Source organism: Pristiophorus japonicus, chromosome 1 (genome assembly GCF_044704955.1).
Source record: "Pristiophorus japonicus isolate sPriJap1 chromosome 1, sPriJap1.hap1, whole genome shotgun sequence".
Taxonomy (NCBI): domain Eukaryota; kingdom Metazoa; phylum Chordata; class Chondrichthyes; family Pristiophoridae; genus Pristiophorus; species Pristiophorus japonicus.
In genome coordinates this window covers 264,675,932-264,696,274 of record NC_091977.1, presented here as the reverse complement: position 1 = coordinate 264,696,274, position 20,343 = coordinate 264,675,932, and the positions used below count along the sequence as shown (strand labels likewise).

The following is a 20,343-nucleotide window of genomic DNA, read 5'->3' as shown; positions in this document are numbered from 1 at the left end:
ACTGAATTCTTTGAAGAAGTAACAGAAAGGGTACACGTAATATATTTGGATTTTCAAAAGGCCTTCAATAAGGTACCACATGGTAGACTCATGATTAAGGTCAGAACATGTAGAGTCAGGGACAAGTAGAAGAATGAATAGCAAGCTGTCGACAAAACAGGAAAGAGAGTACGGGTTGAAGGTATTGACTGAAGTTTTCGCCAGATTGCACTGGATTTTTCTGTGCAATTCATTTCTGATAAGTGCACACTGAGCAGGTGATGCTTTCTATCAGAGGCTGAAGTAGCTGTTGGCTGTAGATAGGATTGGGTTCAGCTGTGATAGCCCCTCATGGGTGAATAGCCACTATCTAAGCTCTTAAATGAAGTATGACCACTTAGTTGAAGTACTGCACAATTGCTGTAATGGTATTGTCTTTAGGGCGAAGATTGCAGGGAAATAAAGGGGAAGAAATTACCGGCAAACATTAGAATTGCACAAGGATGCATTCTGAAGATACTTAGATCATTAAACGATATATTTGCAAAAGAACAAAAACATTGCCAAAATGTAACATTTTGGTAATGTCCATTCACAGAGGCAAATATTGTTTCTGAATAAAATGGAATGATACTTAAAGGGTTGATGGTGGATAGGCAATGGCAGACATTTAAAGAACACATGGATGAACTATAACAATTGTACATCCCTGTGTGGCGTAAGAATAAAAAAAGGAAGGTGACTCAACCGTGGCTAACATGAGAAATTAGGGAAAGTGTTAAATCCAAGGAAGAGGCATATAAATTGGCCAGAAAAAGCAGCAAACCTGAGGACTGGGAGAAATTTAGAATTCAGCAGAGGAGGACTAAGGGTTTAATTAGGAGGGGGAAAATAGAGTATGAGAGTAATCTTGCAGGGAACATAAAAACTGAATACAAAAGCTTCTATAGATATGTGAAGAGAAAAAGATTAGTGTAGTCAGAATCAGGTGAATTCATAATGGGGAACAAGAAAATGGCAGACCATTTGAACAAATACTTTGGTTCTGTCTTCACTAAGGAAGACATGAATAATCTCCTGAAAATACTAGGGGACCAAGGGTCTAGCGAGAAGGGGGAATTGAGGGAAATCCTTATTAGTCAGGAAAAGGTGTTAGGGAAATTGAAGGGACTGAAGGCCGATAAATCCCCAGGGCCTGATAATCTGCATCCCAGACTACTTAAGGAAGTGGCCCTAGAAATAGTAGATGCATTGATGGTCATTTTCCAACATTCCATGGACTCTGGTTCAGTTCCTATGGATTGAAGGGTAGCTAATGTAACCCCAGTTTTTAAAAAAGGAGGGAGAAAACAGGGAATTACAGACCAGTTAGCCTGACATCAGTGGTAGGAAAAATACTAGAATCAATTATTAAAGGTGTAATAGCAGCGCATTTGGAAAGCAGTAACAGGATCGGTTCAAGTCAGCATGGATTTATGAAAGGGAAATCATGCTTGACAAATCTTCTAGAGTTTTTTGAGGATGTAACTAGTAGAATGGATAAGGGAGAACCAGTGGATGTGGTGTATTTGGACTTTCAAAAGGCTTTTGACAAGGTCCCACACAAGAGATGAATTAAAGGTACAAGGTATTGGGGGCAATGTATTGACGTGGATAGAGAACTGGTTGGCAGACAGGAAGCAGAGAGTCGGGATAAACGGGTCCTTTTCAGAATGGCAGGCAGTGACTCGTGGGTTGCCACAGGGCTCAGTGCTGGGACACCAGCTATTTACAATATACATTAATGATTTAGATGAAGGAATTGAATGTAATATCTCCAAGTTTGCAGATGACACTAAACTGGGTGGCAGTGCGAGCTGCGCGGAGGATGCTAAGAGGCTGCAGGAGGACTTGGACAGGTTAGGTGAATGGGCAAATGCATGGCAGTTGCAGTATAATGTGGATAAATGTGAGGTTATCCACTTTGGTGGCAAAAAAAGGAAGGCAGAATTTTATCTGAATGGTGACAGATTAGGAAAAGGGGAGGTGCAATGAGACCTGGGTGCCATGGTACATCAGTCATTGAAGGTAGGCATGCAGGTACAGCAGGCGGTGAAGAAAGCAAATGGCATGTTGGCCTTCATAGCGAGGGGATTTGAGTATAGGAGCAGGGAGGTCTTACTGCAGTTGTACATGGCCTTGGTGAGACCACTCCTTGAATATTGGGTGCGGTTTTGGTCTCCTAATCTGAGGAAGGACGTGCTTGCTATTGAGGGAGTGCAGCGAAGGTTCACCATCCTGATTCCCGGGATGGCAGGACTGACATATGAGGAATGACTGGATCAGCTAGGCTTATACTCACTGAAATTTAGAAGAATGAGAGGGGATCTCATAGAAACTTATAAAATTCTGACGGGACTGGACAGGTTAGATGCAAGAAGAATGTTTCCGATGTTGGGGAAGTCCAGAACCAGGGGTCACAGTCTAAAGATAAGGGGTCAGCCATATAGGACCGAAATGAGGAGAAACTTTTTCACCCAGGGAGTTGTGAACCTGTGGAATTCTGAGTCCAGTTCGTTGGACATATTCAAAAGGGAGTTAGATGTGACTCTTACGGCTAAAGGGATCAGGGGGTATGGAGAGAAGGCAGGGGTGGGGTACTGAGGTTGCATGATCAGCCATGATCATATTGAATGGTGGTGCAGGCTCAAAGGGCCGAATGGCCTGTTCCTGCACCTATTTTCTATGTTTCTATTTTTCTATGAAATAGGCCAAACCAATGCAAAACACAGTAATAGGTACATTTTTAAAGTTTTAAAATAGTATTATTTTTTAATTTTGTAAGAAACTGACTACTGTATACCAATATAACTAGTAAATAGTTCTGTATAGTTTTGAAAAAAAGTTATTTTCAGTCATTTAAAATTGGGTTACTTATAGGTGATGGACTAGATTTTTTTGTGATAAATCCATTTTCAGCTATATTAATAAAACTACACCAGGTTGCCACTCTTAAAAATATAAAGGGAAATTTTTTAATGCAAATTAAAAAAAATTATGTTCTAAAACACTGTCCGATTGTGCTGGTTCATGGAAGATTTTACGTTCGGCAAGATGTAAAAATATGAGTTGAGCGAAAACTTGAGCAAATAAACACTTCTCAAAACTAGTGCTATTTTGAGCAGAATTTTCGCCTGGATCACCCATTGTGCCCAAGCTGAAATACTTGGCCAGTTACTCAGATTTGCAAAAGGTGGGAAGTGGTATTCCACAAGGATAGGTGCTGGGTACACTGTTGTTCACCTTTTACGTAAATGATTTGGACTTGGGAATTGGAAGTACAATTTCAAAATTTGCAGACCACACCAAATTGGGACGTGTAGTTAATACAGAGGAGACCTGTGACAAAATATAGGAAGGCATCAATAAACTTGCAGAATGGGCGTGTAATTGGCAAACTAAATTCAATATAGATAAGTGCGCGGTTGTACAGTTTGGTAGGAGAGTAAGTGGCCACATACTCCTTGGAAGTGTCTTAATGGGGTAGCTGAGCAGAGGGATCTGGGAGTACAGATACACAGACCACCAAAAGTAACAACGCAGGTTAATGACATAAAAAAAGCAAAAGTCTGGGGTTCATTTCTAGGGGGATAGAATTGAAAAGCAGAGACATTATGTTAAACTCGTTATAGAACCAAAGGAGCACTGTGAAAAGTTCTAGTCTCCATTTTATAAAAAGGATATAGAGGCTCCGGAGAAGGTGCAAAAAAGATATCAGAACTGAGCAATTATACCCATCAGGAAAGATTGAACAAGATGGGGCTCTTTTCGCTAGAAAAGAGAAAACTGAGGAGTTATCTGGTAGAGGTTAAGATTGTGAAAGGGTAGATGTGGAGATGTTTCCACTTGTGGGGGAGACCAAAACTACAGGCCATAAGTATGAGGTAGTCACTAATAAATCTAACAGAGAACTCAGGAGAAACGTCTTTATCCAGAGAGTGGTTAGAATGTGGAACTCTCTACCACAGGGATTGTTGAAGGGAATAGCATAGATGCATTTAAAAGGAAGCTAGATAAACACATGAGGAAGAAAGGAATAGAAGGATATGTTGATGGGGTGAGATGAAGGAGGGTGGGATGAGGCTCGTGTGGAGCATTAACACTGGCTCGGACCTGTAGGGCCGAATGGCCTGTTTCTGTGCTGTAAATACTATGTAAAACCGAGATTCAAGCTCATCTCAATTATAGCAGCTTTGCTGGCTGAGAGTTAGAATTTACTCAAATTCCAAAACATTCATTCATACATGTTCATGGAAAAGTCCACAACCATTCTGCTTGACATCTTGAAAAATATTTCTTACGTCAAAAAAGTTGTGCTCACATAGATTTTCTTGAGAGTTTAGACTTCTGTTCGCCCACAGCTGCAACAGTCAGGGGCTGATAGCTGAAGAGAGGTTAATTCCTTCCTGACAAGGAGAATAAAAAATTGTAGGCCAAATCACCCCAGGTGATCCTCGCACATTCCATTGTAGGCAGTTTTCGAGCACTGGCACTGAAAGGCCAGGAGACAGGTTGTCTGCCCGGTTTTTGGACAGGGGAATTAATGCTGTGAGTTGCAGGAACAAAGAAATGGAAGAAATTGCAAAAATAAAAATACCGTTTCCCAGATCAGACCAGGGTTCCTGTAAATGGCTAGCAGCAATGGTTGGGTACTGTAACTCCCTTCAGCTGGTGTCTCTAACCAGGCCAGCCACCATCACTACTTACTTAAGCAAAACATAGCTGCAAATGACAGAAATTGAGAACTGGAGAAAATAATCAATCATAATTCTGTGTTATTATTTGATTGTTGAACGGGATGCAGATGATGAGATGTAATTTTAATTGTGGCATTGGCAGAAGCCAGAGAGCACATTGCCTGGAAATGGTGCTGCTTGATGCCCACTGCCTGTCTCCTTGGAATTCTGGCAAAGCTCAAGGAGAATGGCGGCAGGGGGGCGGGGCGGGATTTGAAATAACACAAAGTCCATTGCTTGGTAAACAAATGGAAAAATATTAAATACTGTACTATAACACTGTTATGTCAAAAATAATTAACAACTTGTAATTATCTAGCGCCTTTAACATAGTGAAACATCCCAAGGTGCTTCACAAGAGTATTATGAGATTTTAAAAATTGACACCGAGTTGCATAAGTCAAAATTAGGGCAGGTGATCAAATGTTTCATCGAAGAGGTAGGTTTTAAGGAGCGTCTTGAAGAAAAGAGAGGTAGAGAGGCGAAGCGTTTAGGCAGGGAGTTCCAGAGCTTGGGGCCTAGGCAACAGAAGGCACGGGCACCAATGGTTGAGCAATTATAATCAGGGATGGCTCAAGAGGGCAGATTTAGAGAAGCACAGACATCTCGGGGTGGGGGGGGGGGGGTTTTGGGGCTGCAGGAGATTATAGAGATAGGGAGGGGCGAAGCCATGAAGGGATTTGAAAATAAAGAAGAGAATTTTGAAATCGAGGCTTTGCTTAACCGGGAGCCAATGAAGGTCAGCGAGCACAGTGATGGGGAACGGGACTTGGTGCAAGTTAGGACACGGGCAGCCAAGTTTAGACATGGACAGACGAGTTTTGGATTACCTCTAGTTTATGTAGGGTAGAATGTTGGAGGTCAGCCAGGAGTGCATTGAAATAGTCAAGTCTAGAGGTAACAAAGGCATGGATGAGGGCTTCAGCAGCAGATGAGCTGAGGCATGGGCGGAGACGGGCGATGTTACGGAGGTGGAAATAGGCGGTTTTAGTTACAATGTGATTGCATAGTAATAACAGTGTGGAATAATAGCAAGCTGAGCCTAGACACTGAAAACACTCAGCCGGTCAGGCAGGATCTGTGGCGAGAGGAAGGCAGAGCTAATGCTTCAAGTTGATGACCTTTCGTCAAAACCCTATGAGTACAAACCTATCTGTTTTCTACTGTGAACCTTCTGGCTCTCGGACATATCTTTTATTCTCTAATTTCTCTCACTATTGCCTCATTTTGTGTCACCATTATCGCTCGTCAATTAATCACCTCCTGTCTTCCACCTAATCAGAGATAATTCTTTTTTTTCTCCCCGCTCTCCTTTCGCTGGCCTTTTTCTCTTTATAAGCCGTTCATTGGTAGCATCCTCCGGTAACGATATCCCTACTTTCATCCATTCACCGATGCTGTCTGATCTGCTCAGTGTTTCCAGTATTTTCTGTTTTTACTTCACAGTTGCACGTCTGCAGCTTTTTGAGCCTAGAGACTGATGGGTTTGTACTTCAAGATAAAAAGAAAATAACTGGAGATGCTGGTAATTTAAAAAAACAGAAAATGTTGCAAGTACAGGTACACAGTAGGTCGGCCAGCATCTGTTAACCTGTTCTCTTTACAGATGCTGACTATGTACCTCTAGTAATTTGTGGATTTGAATTTCAGTTCTGCAAACGTTGCTTCATTCAGGACATCACACATGTATATTATCACCTAATTATGACGAAAAATGTTTAAATTCAAGATTCATTCGATAATGTCGCTGCCCTATTTTAAGATTTTCTATTCTCCGCTTTTATACTGAGTTTCCTTCTCAGACACTTTGCTTCAGCGATCCCATCTCCCACCTAATTTGTGGGGAGATGGGACCAAAGCTCTAATTTAACTGGAAAATAATTCAATTTCTGTAAAAGGTATTATGGATTATAAAGACGAAAGGGCAAACAAAAAAGGATGAAAAAATTAAGCAACCACTTTTTCCAAAAACAACCAAGATGTTATCTTCTTTCTTTATTCTAGCTGCATTCTGTAAAGCAAACATGCAAAATATTGTACATGGTAACAACAGAAACTGATTTACCTCATACTCTTGTGAGAACTTCAGGTTGTCATTGGCTTTCAGCCGCTCAATGTGATCAGCAAGCTCGGAGATAGGGATTGGTGGGTGATTGGCCATGCCTGACAAATTGGACAAGAATATAACGTGTGTTACAACAGCAGTGTTTAATGACACGGCAGCACAACACAAGTCTGAAAAGCAATTGTTAGAAGAGCTTGACGTGTAAACTAGTAACCATGTTTGATGTGGAGAGGAAAAAAAAGCAGGCAGACACAGTTTGATTACTCAAAGCAGGGCATGCTCAGAAGAGAAGAGCTCTCATGGCCATTAACAGTCACCTAGCATGCTCTGAAAGCTCACATTCCTAAAGTGGAAAAGGAGAAAAAAAAGGTTTGGGCTGCATGTTGCTGAGGTTAGCTGGGCAGAGAAGATGGAAGGTTAGCCCTGACGTTGACTGCTGCTTTGAGTAATGACAGCGTTGTCACTTCAAACTTTTCTTCCTGCAATGTACGAAATGCTATCTGTACCGAGTTAGAATGAGAACTGCGGAATGTGAACTACACAACAAACAGCCAGAAGCCTGGAAGGAGAGAACAGGGTTCAGAAGAAAGAAGAAGTGAACTAATGCCAGGGGAAACTAACTTGTCGAATGGAGGTTACCATGGTAACTGGAGACACCTGAACCTGTAAAGAAAATGGGGTGGGTATAAATAAAGTTTCTGCTCTTCCACCAAAAGAAAAATTAGATGGAAAACTTCACATAAAAATACTGGAAAAATAAATCAAATTGGTAGAGATGTTGACCAAAAATGTTTGAAAAAAAAAATCTTTGATTAAATCATTTTATTGCAAATGTTTCAAAAAAGGGAAAAATATATATAAATTTCATCTCCATATAGGTTTGGCGAATAAAAATGATTCACACAGCAGACATTTACATGCAGTTTAGTTTTAATGGCAGGCTGAATGCAAATACCATGCCCCAGCATTATTGAGCATTAACAAAACACACACGGACTGCAACACAATTACAACTCCAAGAATGCTTTCACTGGTAGCAGACTGCAAGGGAGGTGGGCTGGGGGAACAGGGCAAATATTACCATTTGGTTTATTTTGCTCAGTGTGACATAAGTAAGCTACGCCTGCCTATGTGCCGATCCCAAGGTCAAGTTCTCGTGCCCCAATGCAGACCCCTTGAATCAACTGCAGGCATAAACGTCTTTCTCCAAGAGAAGCAAGATTCGGGAGCTCTCCTCATACCCTGCCAGCTTTCCTTATGGCTGTAAACATTCATCAAGGAACTCTCCACTGCCCTTCATTAATTGCTTGGGCAATTTAACGCATCTCTTCACCCATCAGGAGAAGGTTAGAAAGTATTTCACTGATTTTGCGTCAACAGCTAACAGCTGGCGAGGAATATTAACGGAGTGACTGCTGGAGCTTCAAGAACTACACACAGACATGGTGATGTGTACGTGCATGAAAGACGAACAATATGACTGCGGAAGTCATCAAAACAATCACAATGACATTGTACTTTGATCCAGGGCTCAAATGTCAAAATAGAGACAAAGATGGTTAGACCTTTTGGGGCTGTTGGTGGGAGAGTGTTATTATTATATAAAGACTGAGCAGCAGTGTAGCTAGAGAGGGAGGAGATAGAGCCAATCAGGGAGGCATAAGGGACTGAGCTATTGGCTAAGGCTATAAAAGGGAGAGCCAGTTGGAAATGATAAACATAGGTTAGTAACAGATGCACAGGTCACAGTCACAACTCCATAAATTACTCAGTACCTACAACAACATCAGACGTTGAAGACACTTAAAAGAATGGATCTCCCTCATCTACTGAACTATGCTACTGAAGTCCCGAAATGTGGATTAGATTCTGCTACATTTTTCACATTACTGGTTAATATTTTTTCCAGATTTTTTTAAACTACATGTTCATGTCATAGATTCATTGCAACGTGTCACTTTTGAGTCTTAGCATCAAATTACAGAAAGTTGCCCTCCGACTGCAGATTGATTGTTTTAGGAACAGGAGGCGGCCATTTAGGGGAAAGAAAGATTTTCCAAAGGAAATCAGTATTTATGTTTCTGTTCTTCTATTTGAAGAAAAAGTACCCTCAATTCCTGTTAAGTTGGGCATTTGAGGTCGCCTAAGGGTCATCTCAAACAAGTTGGTTAGTGGTTAGTCTGTTGAGCCTGACACTGACCATGCATCAGAAGCAAACAGGGGTCATCATGCAAAATGCCAGGTCTGCAAAAGAGAATGATTATTCCTATATCAGACATTTGCAGTTTGCAGTTATGGGGTGTTGCCAGGTAGAATTTCGTTCACTTTGGGAGAAGGGATGGATAGTTTTTCTGTCTGCATCAAAGTGACAAATACAAATAAAGCGAAACAGAACACTTTCCACTTGAAGCCCCAGTATTGAGCGGCCTCAGGTCAGGTATAGCACAGGCAGATACAGAGTACAGCTCTTTCTGCGCTAACCCCATGTTGGCCTTGAAATTACACTCCAAGAAAATTAGAATATGAATGCTTAATGCGTTTGTATTGAATTCCTTTTCCCACTATTTTAATGGAGGTGTTAACCCATGTATAATAAATGGTCTGATACCTCTGTCAAAATAGCGGAAGGAAGGAACTTCATACAAACATGTTCAGCATTTGTATGCTAATTTGTGCATATCCTAATTTCAAGGTTGATAGCTGAAATTTTCCAATCAGCATAATTTTGATGCTGGCCGTACCCATGGGTTACTACTGGCAATAAAATAAGACTGATTGGAAAATATAAGTTAATGTGTCTTAACACCAATCTCAGAAAAGCACCCGTGTCTACCAGAGTAACTCTTGTCATTTATTCTCACACTCACAACCCTGTGTTGACAGTCAAATGCTGAACTATGTCTTGTCTTGTTCTGTGGACCAGCACTTGTTCCAGTAACTTGGCTGACTGTCACTTGGAATGCTTAATCAGCAGCAAAAGACTTCCATGCCATCAGTTTAACCTAGATTAAAATCCAGGTCCTCGGAGTAAAAGAGCAGCATTCTCATTCACTGAAGCACTCAGTCCCCTCCATAGGTTCAATTTCTACTGGACACAAGTATCATCTCTTCTCCTCCCAGTTTTCTTTCTTTTATGGATCATTCCTTTAAGGGTTAATTTGTATGTAATTCCTTTAAATTACTGGGAAATATTGTATTTTGTCAGACTTGAGCTGAGTATTACTTTAAAGTAGGCCATATAAAAAGTACCAGCACTAGTTACATTTTCAAACGGACAAGCTTATTTGTACTGCAAAAATGGCCAACATGCTCCACCCTTTGTTTTTGATTGGTCCCCTTGGAGGATAAGCCAAACCCTGAAGTTTCACAGGAATGTGTAACTGGAACCGCCCATCCCAAGATCTCACTGACTTTGCAAATTGTAACTCGATCCACTTTGACTTCCTGAAGCGACAGACGACAGAGCTCCCCAGAAGATAGAAAGGGCCAGCCAAAGTGTCTTACCCCAGTCCAAGTATATCCCTCCCCCAACCAAAGTGCCTTACCCCAGTCCAAGTACACCCCTCCCCCAGCCGGTGCCTTACCCTAATCCAAGTGCATCCCTCCCCCAGCCGAAGTGCCTTATCCCAGTGCAAGTGCATCCTCCACCCCCCCTCCCCCATCATAGATGGGATATTGTGTACGGATTGTTAACAGATTTATTGTGACAGTGTCGTGACTTCTGGATATCATTCACTCCAACGATGCCTCTTGTAAGGAGTTGGAAGAACGTGATCCGTCTTCCCGGAGTTCCCCCAGCCTCACTCTTCCTCCAACCTCTCTCACTCTCCCCCCTCCAGTCTCTCTCACTCTCCCCCCCCCAGTCTCTCTCACTCTCCCCCCACAGTCTCTCTCACTCTCCCCCCCCCAGTCTCTCTCACTCTCCCCCCCCAGTCTCTCTCACTCTCCCCCCCCAGTCTCTCTCACTCTCCCCCCCCAGTCTCTCTCACTCTCCCCCCCCCAGCCTCTCTCTCCCTACCCCCCAGTCTCTCTCACTCTCCCTCCCCCAGCCTCTCTCTCTCCCCTCCCCAGCCTCTCTCTCTCCCCTCCCCTTTGGCCTCTCTCTCTCCCCCAGCCTCTCTCTCTCCCCTCCCCAGCCTCTCTCTCTCCCCTCCCCTTTGGCCTCTCTCTCTCCCCCAGGCTCTCTCTCTCCCCTCCCCAGCCTCTCTCTCCCTCCCCTTTGGCCTCTCTCTCTCCCCCAGTCTCTCTCATTCTCCCCCCCAGTCTCTCTCACTCTCCCCCCCCCAGTCTCTCTCACTCTCCCCCCCAGTCTCTCTCACTCTCCCCCCCCAGTCTCTCTCACTCTCCCCCCCCCAGTCTCTCTCACTCTCCCCCCCCCAGCCTCTCTCTCCCTACCCCCCAGTCTCTCTCACTCTCCCTCCCCCAGCCTCTCTCTCTCCCCTCCCCAGCCTCTCTCTCTCCCCTCCCCTTTGGCCTCTCTCTCTCCCCCAGCCTCTCTCTCTCCCCTCCCCAGCCTCTCTCTCTCCCCTCCCCTTTGGCCTCTCTCTCTCCCCCAGGCTCTCTCTCTCCCCTCCCCAGCCTCTCTCTCCCTCCCCTTTGGCCTCTCTCTCTCCCCCAGTCTCTCTCATTCTCCCCCACAGTCTCTCTCACTCTCCCCCCCCCCAGTCTCTCTCACTCTCCCCCCCCAGTCTCTCTCACTCTCCCCCCCCAGTCTCTCTCACTCTCCCCCCCCCAGTCTCTCTCACTCTCCCCCCCCCCAGCCTCTCTCTCCCTACCCCCCAGTCTCTCTCACTCTCCCTCCCCCAGCCTCTCTCTCTCCCCTCCCCAGCCTCTCTCTCTCCCCTCCCCTTTGGCCTCTCTCTCTCCCCCAGCCTCTCTCTCTCCCCTCCCCAGCCTCTCTCTCTCCCCTCCCCTTTGGCCTCTCTCTCTCCCCCAGGCTCTCTCTCTCCCCTCCCCAGCCTCTCTCTCCCTCCCCTTTGGCCTCTCTCTCTCCCCCAGTCTCTCTCATTCTCCCCCCCAGTCTCTCTCACTCTCCCCCCCAATCTCTCTCACTCTCCCCCCCAATCTCTCTCTCTCTCCCCTCCCCAGCATCTCTCTCTCCCCTTTGGCCTCTCTCTCTCCCCCAGCCTCTCCCTCGCTCTCGGCCCCACGCCGGCCAGGGTAGGGAGAGTCTGAGCCTCAGGTCATGCTTCTCGACCCCACGTGCATGGGATGATTCAGGCGGGAGCGGAGCTTGACAGGGGCGGGGCTTGTCACCTGTCTGTCAACAAAAGTGCTGTACAAATAGTTACATTGTTTTCAAAACAGGTGTTTGGCTTTGTCTCCATTGCTTAGCATATGATTAAATTGATACTTGTGGTGTATAGCAAGTACATCTGATCTATAATGTGTTTGGGACACGATCAATGCTGCATTGTGGACGGTCATTGTCTTATGATTATTGGTTCGGTGAAAGAACCCTCCCAAAGAGCACTGCATCAAACTGCAAACTCAGATCAATGATGAAACAGTCCCCTTATCTCAACTCTTTCACAAGTCGAGAGCTAAAACTACTTAATTCATGGCTTCAAACAATAGCTTAATTAGCACTGACAAGTTATTTAAAAAATTGAATTCAGTCACATTGTAGCCAGAGGTTTTATCCCACCTGTGTGTTGAATGATTAACTCCTTCATCTGGGAGACTTGGCAAATACGCCACAGACTAGTCCATGGCATCTAATGCAATAACAACCCAGCCTCAGCTAAAGGAGACTGGATTCCTCTGGGATGAGATGTCAGGTGGGGAAATGTTGCTGGCCATTCCAGCTCATGCCCAGCTACAAGTTTCTGAAACTCACTGCATTCTTGCTTGGTCTGTCAGCCTGCCTCATGCACTCAAATCCAGACCAAACAGCAGTGAGAAGTGGCTGGTCTGTTACTTGGCCACATAGGCACCGTTTTATTGGGCCTAAAATTCCAGCCTCGCCTGGTCTGTACGAAGTGCGCATGGACCCGGCGAGGTCTCGCAAAAGCCGATTCTTGCGCCGAAAACCAGGTTTTCCGGCCTGTCAAAATTTCTCTGTACAGATCTTACGCATCCCCGGGAGAAGGACATCCGTGCGGGAGAGATTGGGCTATTTGCCCAACTCATGCCCAGCGAATGTCCTTCAAACTTTTACATCTGGTAAAAGCAGACGCATAGCTTACTTTTACCAGCGTAACACTTTTAAAACATATAAAAATTAAATTTATACACTCATTTTTATATTAAAAATTCTGTCCATTAAGGTAAGTTTGTTTTTAACCCTATTAAAACACATTTTAAAAAATTCCCCAAAATATATATTTTTTCTGAAACATTTAATTACAATTAATTTTAAATATGTCAGGTGTTTTATTTATTATGCTGTGTTTCGGTGTTTTAGAGGTTTTTCTCATTGAAAGTAATGGGAGTCCGTACAAACGGAGTTCCCATTTTTATCAATGAGAATACTGCAGAGTGATTGGTGGTCCAGGCCCACATGACTCCAGCTTATACCTAAAGGGCATCTTCCTGTACGCTGCACAGCGAATCTAGGACTCCGACCGGAATCCTACATTCCTCTGGGACCACCGGGTACTTTCGTACATTTTGTTCGGGTCGGAAGCGTTCGTATGAAGGAAGCCTCAGACCGCATTTGCCCCCCAATTATTTTTCCTCTTCATTCCTTTATAGAACTCAATGAAGTGTGGGTAGATAACAACTTTTGAATTAAAAATACTATACTTTTACAAAGAACAGAGTCCCAACAGTACTTAACACCAGGTGAAAACTGTTACTGGCGTAATAATACTCGCAGGCATAATAGCTGGGGAAAAGAATAAATAGTCCCAACCAGATTAGCTTCTGCTCGTCGTATTTAGCACACCTAAAGTTACGACACCTGAAACAAATTCTTCATTCAGGGTATATCACAATAGGGGCAGTCGTGCATACAGTGTGGCATACAGTGATTGAGCAGGGAAATGTCAATACTCTACAGCACAGTAGATTAAAAAGCATTCAGCTCGCCTTGTCTTTATCTTTCCTTCCTTTTTATTGCAGGCTCTTCGGTGATAAATCTTAAACCCAACAGGAGGTAGCCGAGTGCATTTTTGAACGTGTGACGAGAAAAGTCGATAGGGTCATGTGCAGTCACATTTCATTTTTTTTTAAATGCGCATAAAAACATGCTGAACACAAACCTGAGATGCTTGGACTAAAACCTTCCCACAGCTCACCTGGGGTCTGGAAGTTGAGACGTCTCAGTTCCACTGGGTCTGTGGGATGATGAGAAGGTAATTCCTTGCTGTTGGGAATACTGCTTTTTCTTGAGTCAGACTCTGTCCTTTTCCTACAGTGAGAGGAACATTGTTGTTAGCAGTCATGGAGACAGACTGAAAGCGATGCAGTTAAATGAGCTGAGGAAGCAGATTTATTAATAATCACAAATTTCTAACTGTAGAAATGATGAAAATCAACCTGTTAAATTTTGGTTTGACTGATAGTTTGCTGCAGCAACATTAGATAAACTTATTCTCAATTTCTGCGGTTTGCTCCGTGGGGAATGTCTATTTTCACAAATTAAAGTTTTTTTTCCCATTTTCTCCCTCCACATCAAATGGAGCTTGTGGGCATTTACATTGCATACATAGGTACCATTTAAATTCAATTACATTCCTCAGCCACAGTCTGTCAGGGTCCTTCCTTCCCACTGGCATGATCACTGAAGCAATGCCTATAAATGTATTACAAAATCAGAAAATAGATTTTACCTATTCTTTTTATTAAAAGGAAGCCATTCCCTCAAACAGGTAATCATATTTTTTTCCAGATAACTTTATAGCGACTTCTGTTAGATTACAAACGCTGCTAGGGAAAGGAGTTAAAAAAAAAATTGCATACTGTAGAAAATGATAAAAGAGGCGAACTAAAAATGTTCCGGATGGCAAGTCACATTACCACACTGCAGCTCTGAAACCGCTGGGTCATGTGTCTTTGATTGCCGTCGGCAGTTATTAATAAAGCGCATGCTTCTGTGAACGATGGAAATCATTTTTACAAAATTTCAGGATATAACTGAGGGAGTGGTGATGGGGCCACCGGCAACACATCCACCATGTGCTGCTGTCACGGGTGCGTAATAGATTTTGGTTTTGTACTGTCCAGTCTAAACATTTAGGCAGACTGTTTCCTGATGAAGTGCTTTGGAGGAAACAGTAACAGTTAATTTTTGGCTTCTGAGTCAGAAGATTGTGGGTTCAAGTCCCACTCCAGGGACTGGAGAACAAAAATCTCGGCTGGTACTCCCAGTGCAGTGCTGAGGGAGTGCTGCACTGCCGGAGGTGCCGTCTTTCGGATGAGACGTTAAACCGAGGCCTCGTTTGCTCTCTGAGGTGGATGAAAAAATCCCATGGCACTATTTTGAAGAAGAGCAGGAAAGTTATCCCCGGTATCCTGGCCAATATTTATCCTTCAATCAACATTAAAGAAAATCCTGATGATAAGGTCATTATCACATTGCTTTTTGTGGGAGCTTGCTGTGCGCAAATTGGCTGCTGCGTTTCCCACATCACAACAGTGACTGCACTCCAAAAGGTACTTAATTGGCTGTAAAGTGCTTTGAGATGTCCAGTGGTTGTGAAAGGCGCTATATAAATGCAAGTCTTTCTTTTCTTGTGCTTGTTTCCAGACTATGGGCCATCGATAAGATCATTAATATTTTAGAAACATAGAAACATAGAAAATAGGTGCAGGAGTAGGCCATTCAGCCCTTCTAGCCTGCACCACCATTCAATGAGTTCATGGCTGAACATGCAACTTCAGTACCCCCTTCCTGCTTCTCGCCATACCCCTTGATCCCCCGAGTAGTAAGGACTTCATCTAACTCCCTTTTGAATATATTTAGTGATTTGGCCTCAACTACTTTCTGTGGTAGAGAATTCCACAGGTTCACCACTCTCTGGGTGATTACAACAATGATTTCAGGGTTAAACCAATGAGTTCTTCGTGTGAAACGTAGGGGTTATTTTCCTCAGGAGACTGGTTCATCCCTACCGCCCTTTCAGCAGTTACATCTTTGCTTACCTGTCAGGTTTGCTGTCCCATTGTAATGCAACAGGAGAAGAAAAAAGAAAGGTCAGTATTTTAGCTTCTCATTCGGAGAGCAACAGCCATGGCAACATACTTGCTTCGCTGCAGATGTCTTACTGGCAGGGAACATGTTACTTAACATGCAAATTAGGAACTGACAGTTCATCAGTACAGTTAATGCTTTCTAATAGCAGTATAATGAAGGACTAAAGGTCAGGCCAAGAAAACTGTACCACGCGTGCTTCAACAGAAAAACATTTCAATTCGAATGTCACATTCACTTATGGCCAGAGTATACTGAAATGCCACACTTAATTATGGTTCTAGTGGAGGTGGTGATAGTACAATTTGGTATTGTTAAACGTTTACCAATCATCAGTCTCGGAGGAAATTTAATATGTCAAATGAGACTATGCCGACATTTATTAGGTGCTTGCAGTACACAGGGAAACAACAGAATCGATGTTGTTAGACTTAGCAACAACTGAGAATCTGTAAAAGCAAAATTGTCTGATGTGCAATAGAACTGACACAGGCAAAGAAAATAATGATTGCAGAAGCTGGAGGTGGCGACATCAAAGAGCTTTTACTGCAGGCTCCAAGCACAGCACACCTCCATTAAGGGATGAGGGGGCTTTTCATTTGACAGTATGTGGCTGGGAAAAGTGGATTATTCCCTGAGTAATGGGTCAGCTCAGAGTTAGGTACAGCAGTTTGACAGCAAACTGTACATTTGTTAGGTTTTGACATTTGACTGACTGAAGCAACATGAATGTGCTCGAGCAACTCCTCATTCGATACTTCACACTAATTTAGATGTAGTAGGATTAAATACTTTAATCAGGTGGGTTGAATCTGCACTGCCCTCCACCCCTGCCCCCATGATGAGAGACTGTAGTATTGGGAAATGGGAGGTTCTGTGCCTTTGCTGTGGTGATAATATTCACTGCTTGTTTTCACTAGATTCTTGTTTTTGGAAACTACTGTTTGGAACTAAATGATAACTACTTCAGACACTGTTCTTATTTGGTTGCTTCAACAGCAGTAAAGTATATATTGGTTATTAGATGTGTCAGCAGAATGGTAGCCATTACTGCACTGGTAACATGGGCCTGGACTTGAGCACAAAAAAATCCAGGCTGATACTCCAATGCAGTTTTGAGGGGGCGCTGGAGTGTCGGAGGTGCCGTATCTCTCAAGTGGACATAAAGGATCCCATGGCATTATTTTGAAGAGGAGCAGGGAAGTTATCTGCGGTGTCCTGGACAATATTTATCCCTCAATCAACATAACTAAAAAAACAGATTATCTGGTCATTACCACATTGCTGTTTGTGGGAGCTTGCTGTGCGCAAATTGGCTGCCGCGTTTCCCACATTACAACAGTAACTACACTCCAAAAGTACATCATTGGCTGTAAAGTGCTTTGAGACGTCCGGTAGTCGTGAAAGGCGCTATATAAATCCCAGTCTTTCTTTTTTCTTTGCAAAACAGTCCTTCCCTGAGGGCACTGCACTGAATCCACAGTGCTAATTTCCTTACCTCTTATACAGGAGGATAGCAATGACAATGCAGATGATGAACACAACAGCTAAGACAGGGCCAACCACCCATATCAATCCTTCTTCTTCATCTTTCATGGGCTGAGGGTCAAGGTCCGCTGACAGTACAGGGTCGGAGTAAGGACTTGTTGCATACATCATCTGGAACGTGATTCAGAATACCAGGAAAGATTAGAAGGAATGAGTAGAGCTGCTTAATCAAACAAATGAGAAATACATTGAATTGAACGTTTATATATTTAAAGGAATTAAGAATTTGCACCATGAATTTAGTCTGGTAAATCGGCATAAAGCTGCTGTAATCTGGGCCATCACGCTGGGTCCACAATCTTTTATTCACCTGTCATAATGCGTGCAGGAGTTAGGGGCAATTGCATAACACACCCATTCATAATGCCGGGTGCATCAAGATGCTGTGCAAATGAGATAAAAATTTTAGGTGACATATATCCTGCCATTTGCACCCGAGCGATGCTGAGTGCAAGGGATAACCATGTATCCCTGGCATCCAGTGCTGCTAAAAGCATTGTAGGTGTGTAGTTAAAATTTAAAAGCTCGGTTTCTCTACTGCAATCAGTCGCAGATTGATCGCCTGTAGTATGGAAGTTGGCCAAATTGAAAGCAAGCAATTGTTTAAAAAAAAAATGAATCGGGTGTCAGAGCCAGCCCACTGACGTTCCAGCAAGGCGCTGCAGTGAGTATTCACCCTCCTCAACTGAGGATGATACCCCAGCTGGAAAAGACACGGGCACCGATATATAAATGGTCCTGGCTCTGACGGATGCACCAGGGTCAGGGATGCAAATGATGGGCAGGCCAAGCCACAGCCCGTCTGTCACCATTGTGGCAGAGAAGGCAGGCGAAATAGCTCTGCGCCTCAATTGGGGGCGGTAACCATCTGGGGTCGGGACTTTCTGTGCCTGTCCCCGCCAATGAATTCGACTTGCTGCCCCTCAAAGGAGGCGGAACCCAATTTCGCACGCGGGGAGCGGCTCCATAAACTCCCGGACAATTTCCCGGGAAGGCAGTAGTGCCCCCCCCACTTCCCCCAGAGGCGCTAATGGGCTTTTAAAAAGGCAATTTCACCCCCAAGAAATTTAAGGCCTTTGAAATCAAATAAATCACATTGTGAGAATGAAAAATTAGGCAAAGAAGGTTGTTAATACAATATTAAAAACTTTGATCCTGCAAAAAATTGCAGGATTGCTCTTATTTATCAACAACTCAATTTTTATTGCATCATGTGACTATCCGGATGGTAGAAGACAAACTAGATGGACCTTGGTCTTTTACATCTAACAATTCATATGTTTCTAATAAACTCACAAGGTTTTATCTTCGCAGAGTGACACCCCTTAATTCCTAACCAGATATAGACGATTAACACATTTCATTGCAAAAGTTCTCATTTTAGTTATGTAACATTTGCAGTATTAAAAAGGAAAATGAGAGGTAGAAAGAATCTTTCTCACTGTTTTGAACCCATTGAACTCTTGCAACCAAGAATTGCAACCATCTAGAACACCAACAGTCCCTTTCAGAAAATTTGCATCCACCTTGCTGTGCCACAGCCTCAATCTGAGGCAGAACATCAGTTCTTTAACCCTTGTAGGCGGCAGACCGGAGGAACTCGCAAAAGGTAACAGTAACTAGAAAATTACAAAATGTAAGGGAACAGCGTGGCTCCAAGCCTTGTCAAGTCAGAAAGAAAATGAAGAGTAGCCAGTGTGACCGAGGAGAAAACTTCTTTCACTCATGAGAAAAATTCTACTGAGAGTCAGTCATTTCTCCTTATTCATTCAACCGCCACATGACAAAAGCAAGTACATCAAGGTAGTAAAAATGTTCATGGTGGGATTCTTCAAGCTAGTTTGGAGCACAGCATCAGTAGCAAGGTACTCATCACCTTGAGCTGTCAAATCAAGCCAATAATACTTGATGAAAGCAAGTCGTCTGTGCTATGTATGCACCTGTGAGCATGCACAAAGGTTTGTAGAACTGTTGCGCACAATCTTGCCGTCCGGAGGAGGTGGGGGTCCCTGATGGAGTGCACTCTACGCGGGAGTCCTCCCACTATTTATCGGGGACTTGGCCTGGAGGGTGGTGCACGGAGCAGTCCCGTGCAATACATTTTTAAATCGGTTCACGGGCGCCTAGGCCGCCTGCAATTTCTGCGGTCTGGAAGAGTCCGTGTTCCACGTTTTTATTGAATGTGCGAGGTTGCAGCCCCTGTTCCATTATTTAAAGGGGCTGCTCCTCAATTTCTGGCTGCATTTCAGTCCCACTCTCCTGATCTTTGGGCACCCTGTGCAGAGGGGAGCGGGTAGGTCCGAGGGCCTCCTCATAGGACTGCTCCTGGGCATGGCCAAGGGTGCCATCAGCCGGTCCAGGCAGTGGGCGGTCGTTCAGCCCGACTGCCTGCCTCTCTTCCGCGCGTACATCCGCGCCAGGGTGTCCTTGGAGATGGAGCACGCGGTGTCCACCGGTACGCTCGTGGCCTTCCGCGAGAGGTGGGCGCCGGAGAGACTGGAGTGCATTATTACCCCAGGCAACCAAATTTTAATTTGATTTTATATGTTTTAAAGTTTCATTTGTTTTAATTGCCGGTTTTAGTGTCCCCCTCCCTTTTATAGGGGGCACTTGTAAAATTTATGATTTTAATGCCCCAAAAAAATTACAAAAAAAACCACAAAAAAAGGGCAGTTGAAAAGCGTCTGGAGTGTCCCCCGGATCGGGGGGCACTTGATTTAATGTTTACTTATGGTTTACTCCAAAAGAGTTGTAGAACTGTTGCGCACAATCTTGCCGTCCAGAGGAGGCGGGGATCCAAAATGGAGCGCACTCTACGCGGGAGTCCTCCCCCTATTTAT

The 20,343-nt window shown here is 43.9% G+C and overlaps 1 protein-coding gene across 10 annotated transcripts in view; it reads right to left on the bottom strand.

Annotated features, from left to right (window-relative positions):
* The window catches only part of LOC139270224 (receptor-type tyrosine-protein phosphatase delta-like), a 2,930,110-nt gene that overhangs the window by 108,579 nt on the left and 2,801,188 nt on the right, over positions 1-20,343 (bottom strand). For 6 of the 10 annotated variants that reach the window (XM_070888421.1, XM_070888423.1, XM_070888424.1 and 3 more), the window contains 4 exons: positions 17,454-17,614; positions 14,061-14,173; positions 7,441-7,482; positions 6,820-6,917 (listed from right to left, as the gene is read on the bottom strand). In XM_070888421.1, the coding sequence (XP_070744522.1) occupies positions 6,820-6,917; positions 7,441-7,482; positions 14,061-14,173; positions 17,454-17,614 (414 nt within the window). The remainder of the gene's footprint in view (positions 1-6,819; positions 6,918-7,440; positions 7,483-14,060; positions 14,174-17,453; positions 17,615-20,343) is intronic. The other 4 variants (XM_070888432.1, XM_070888425.1, XM_070888430.1 and 1 more) reach the window with 1 other exon arrangement.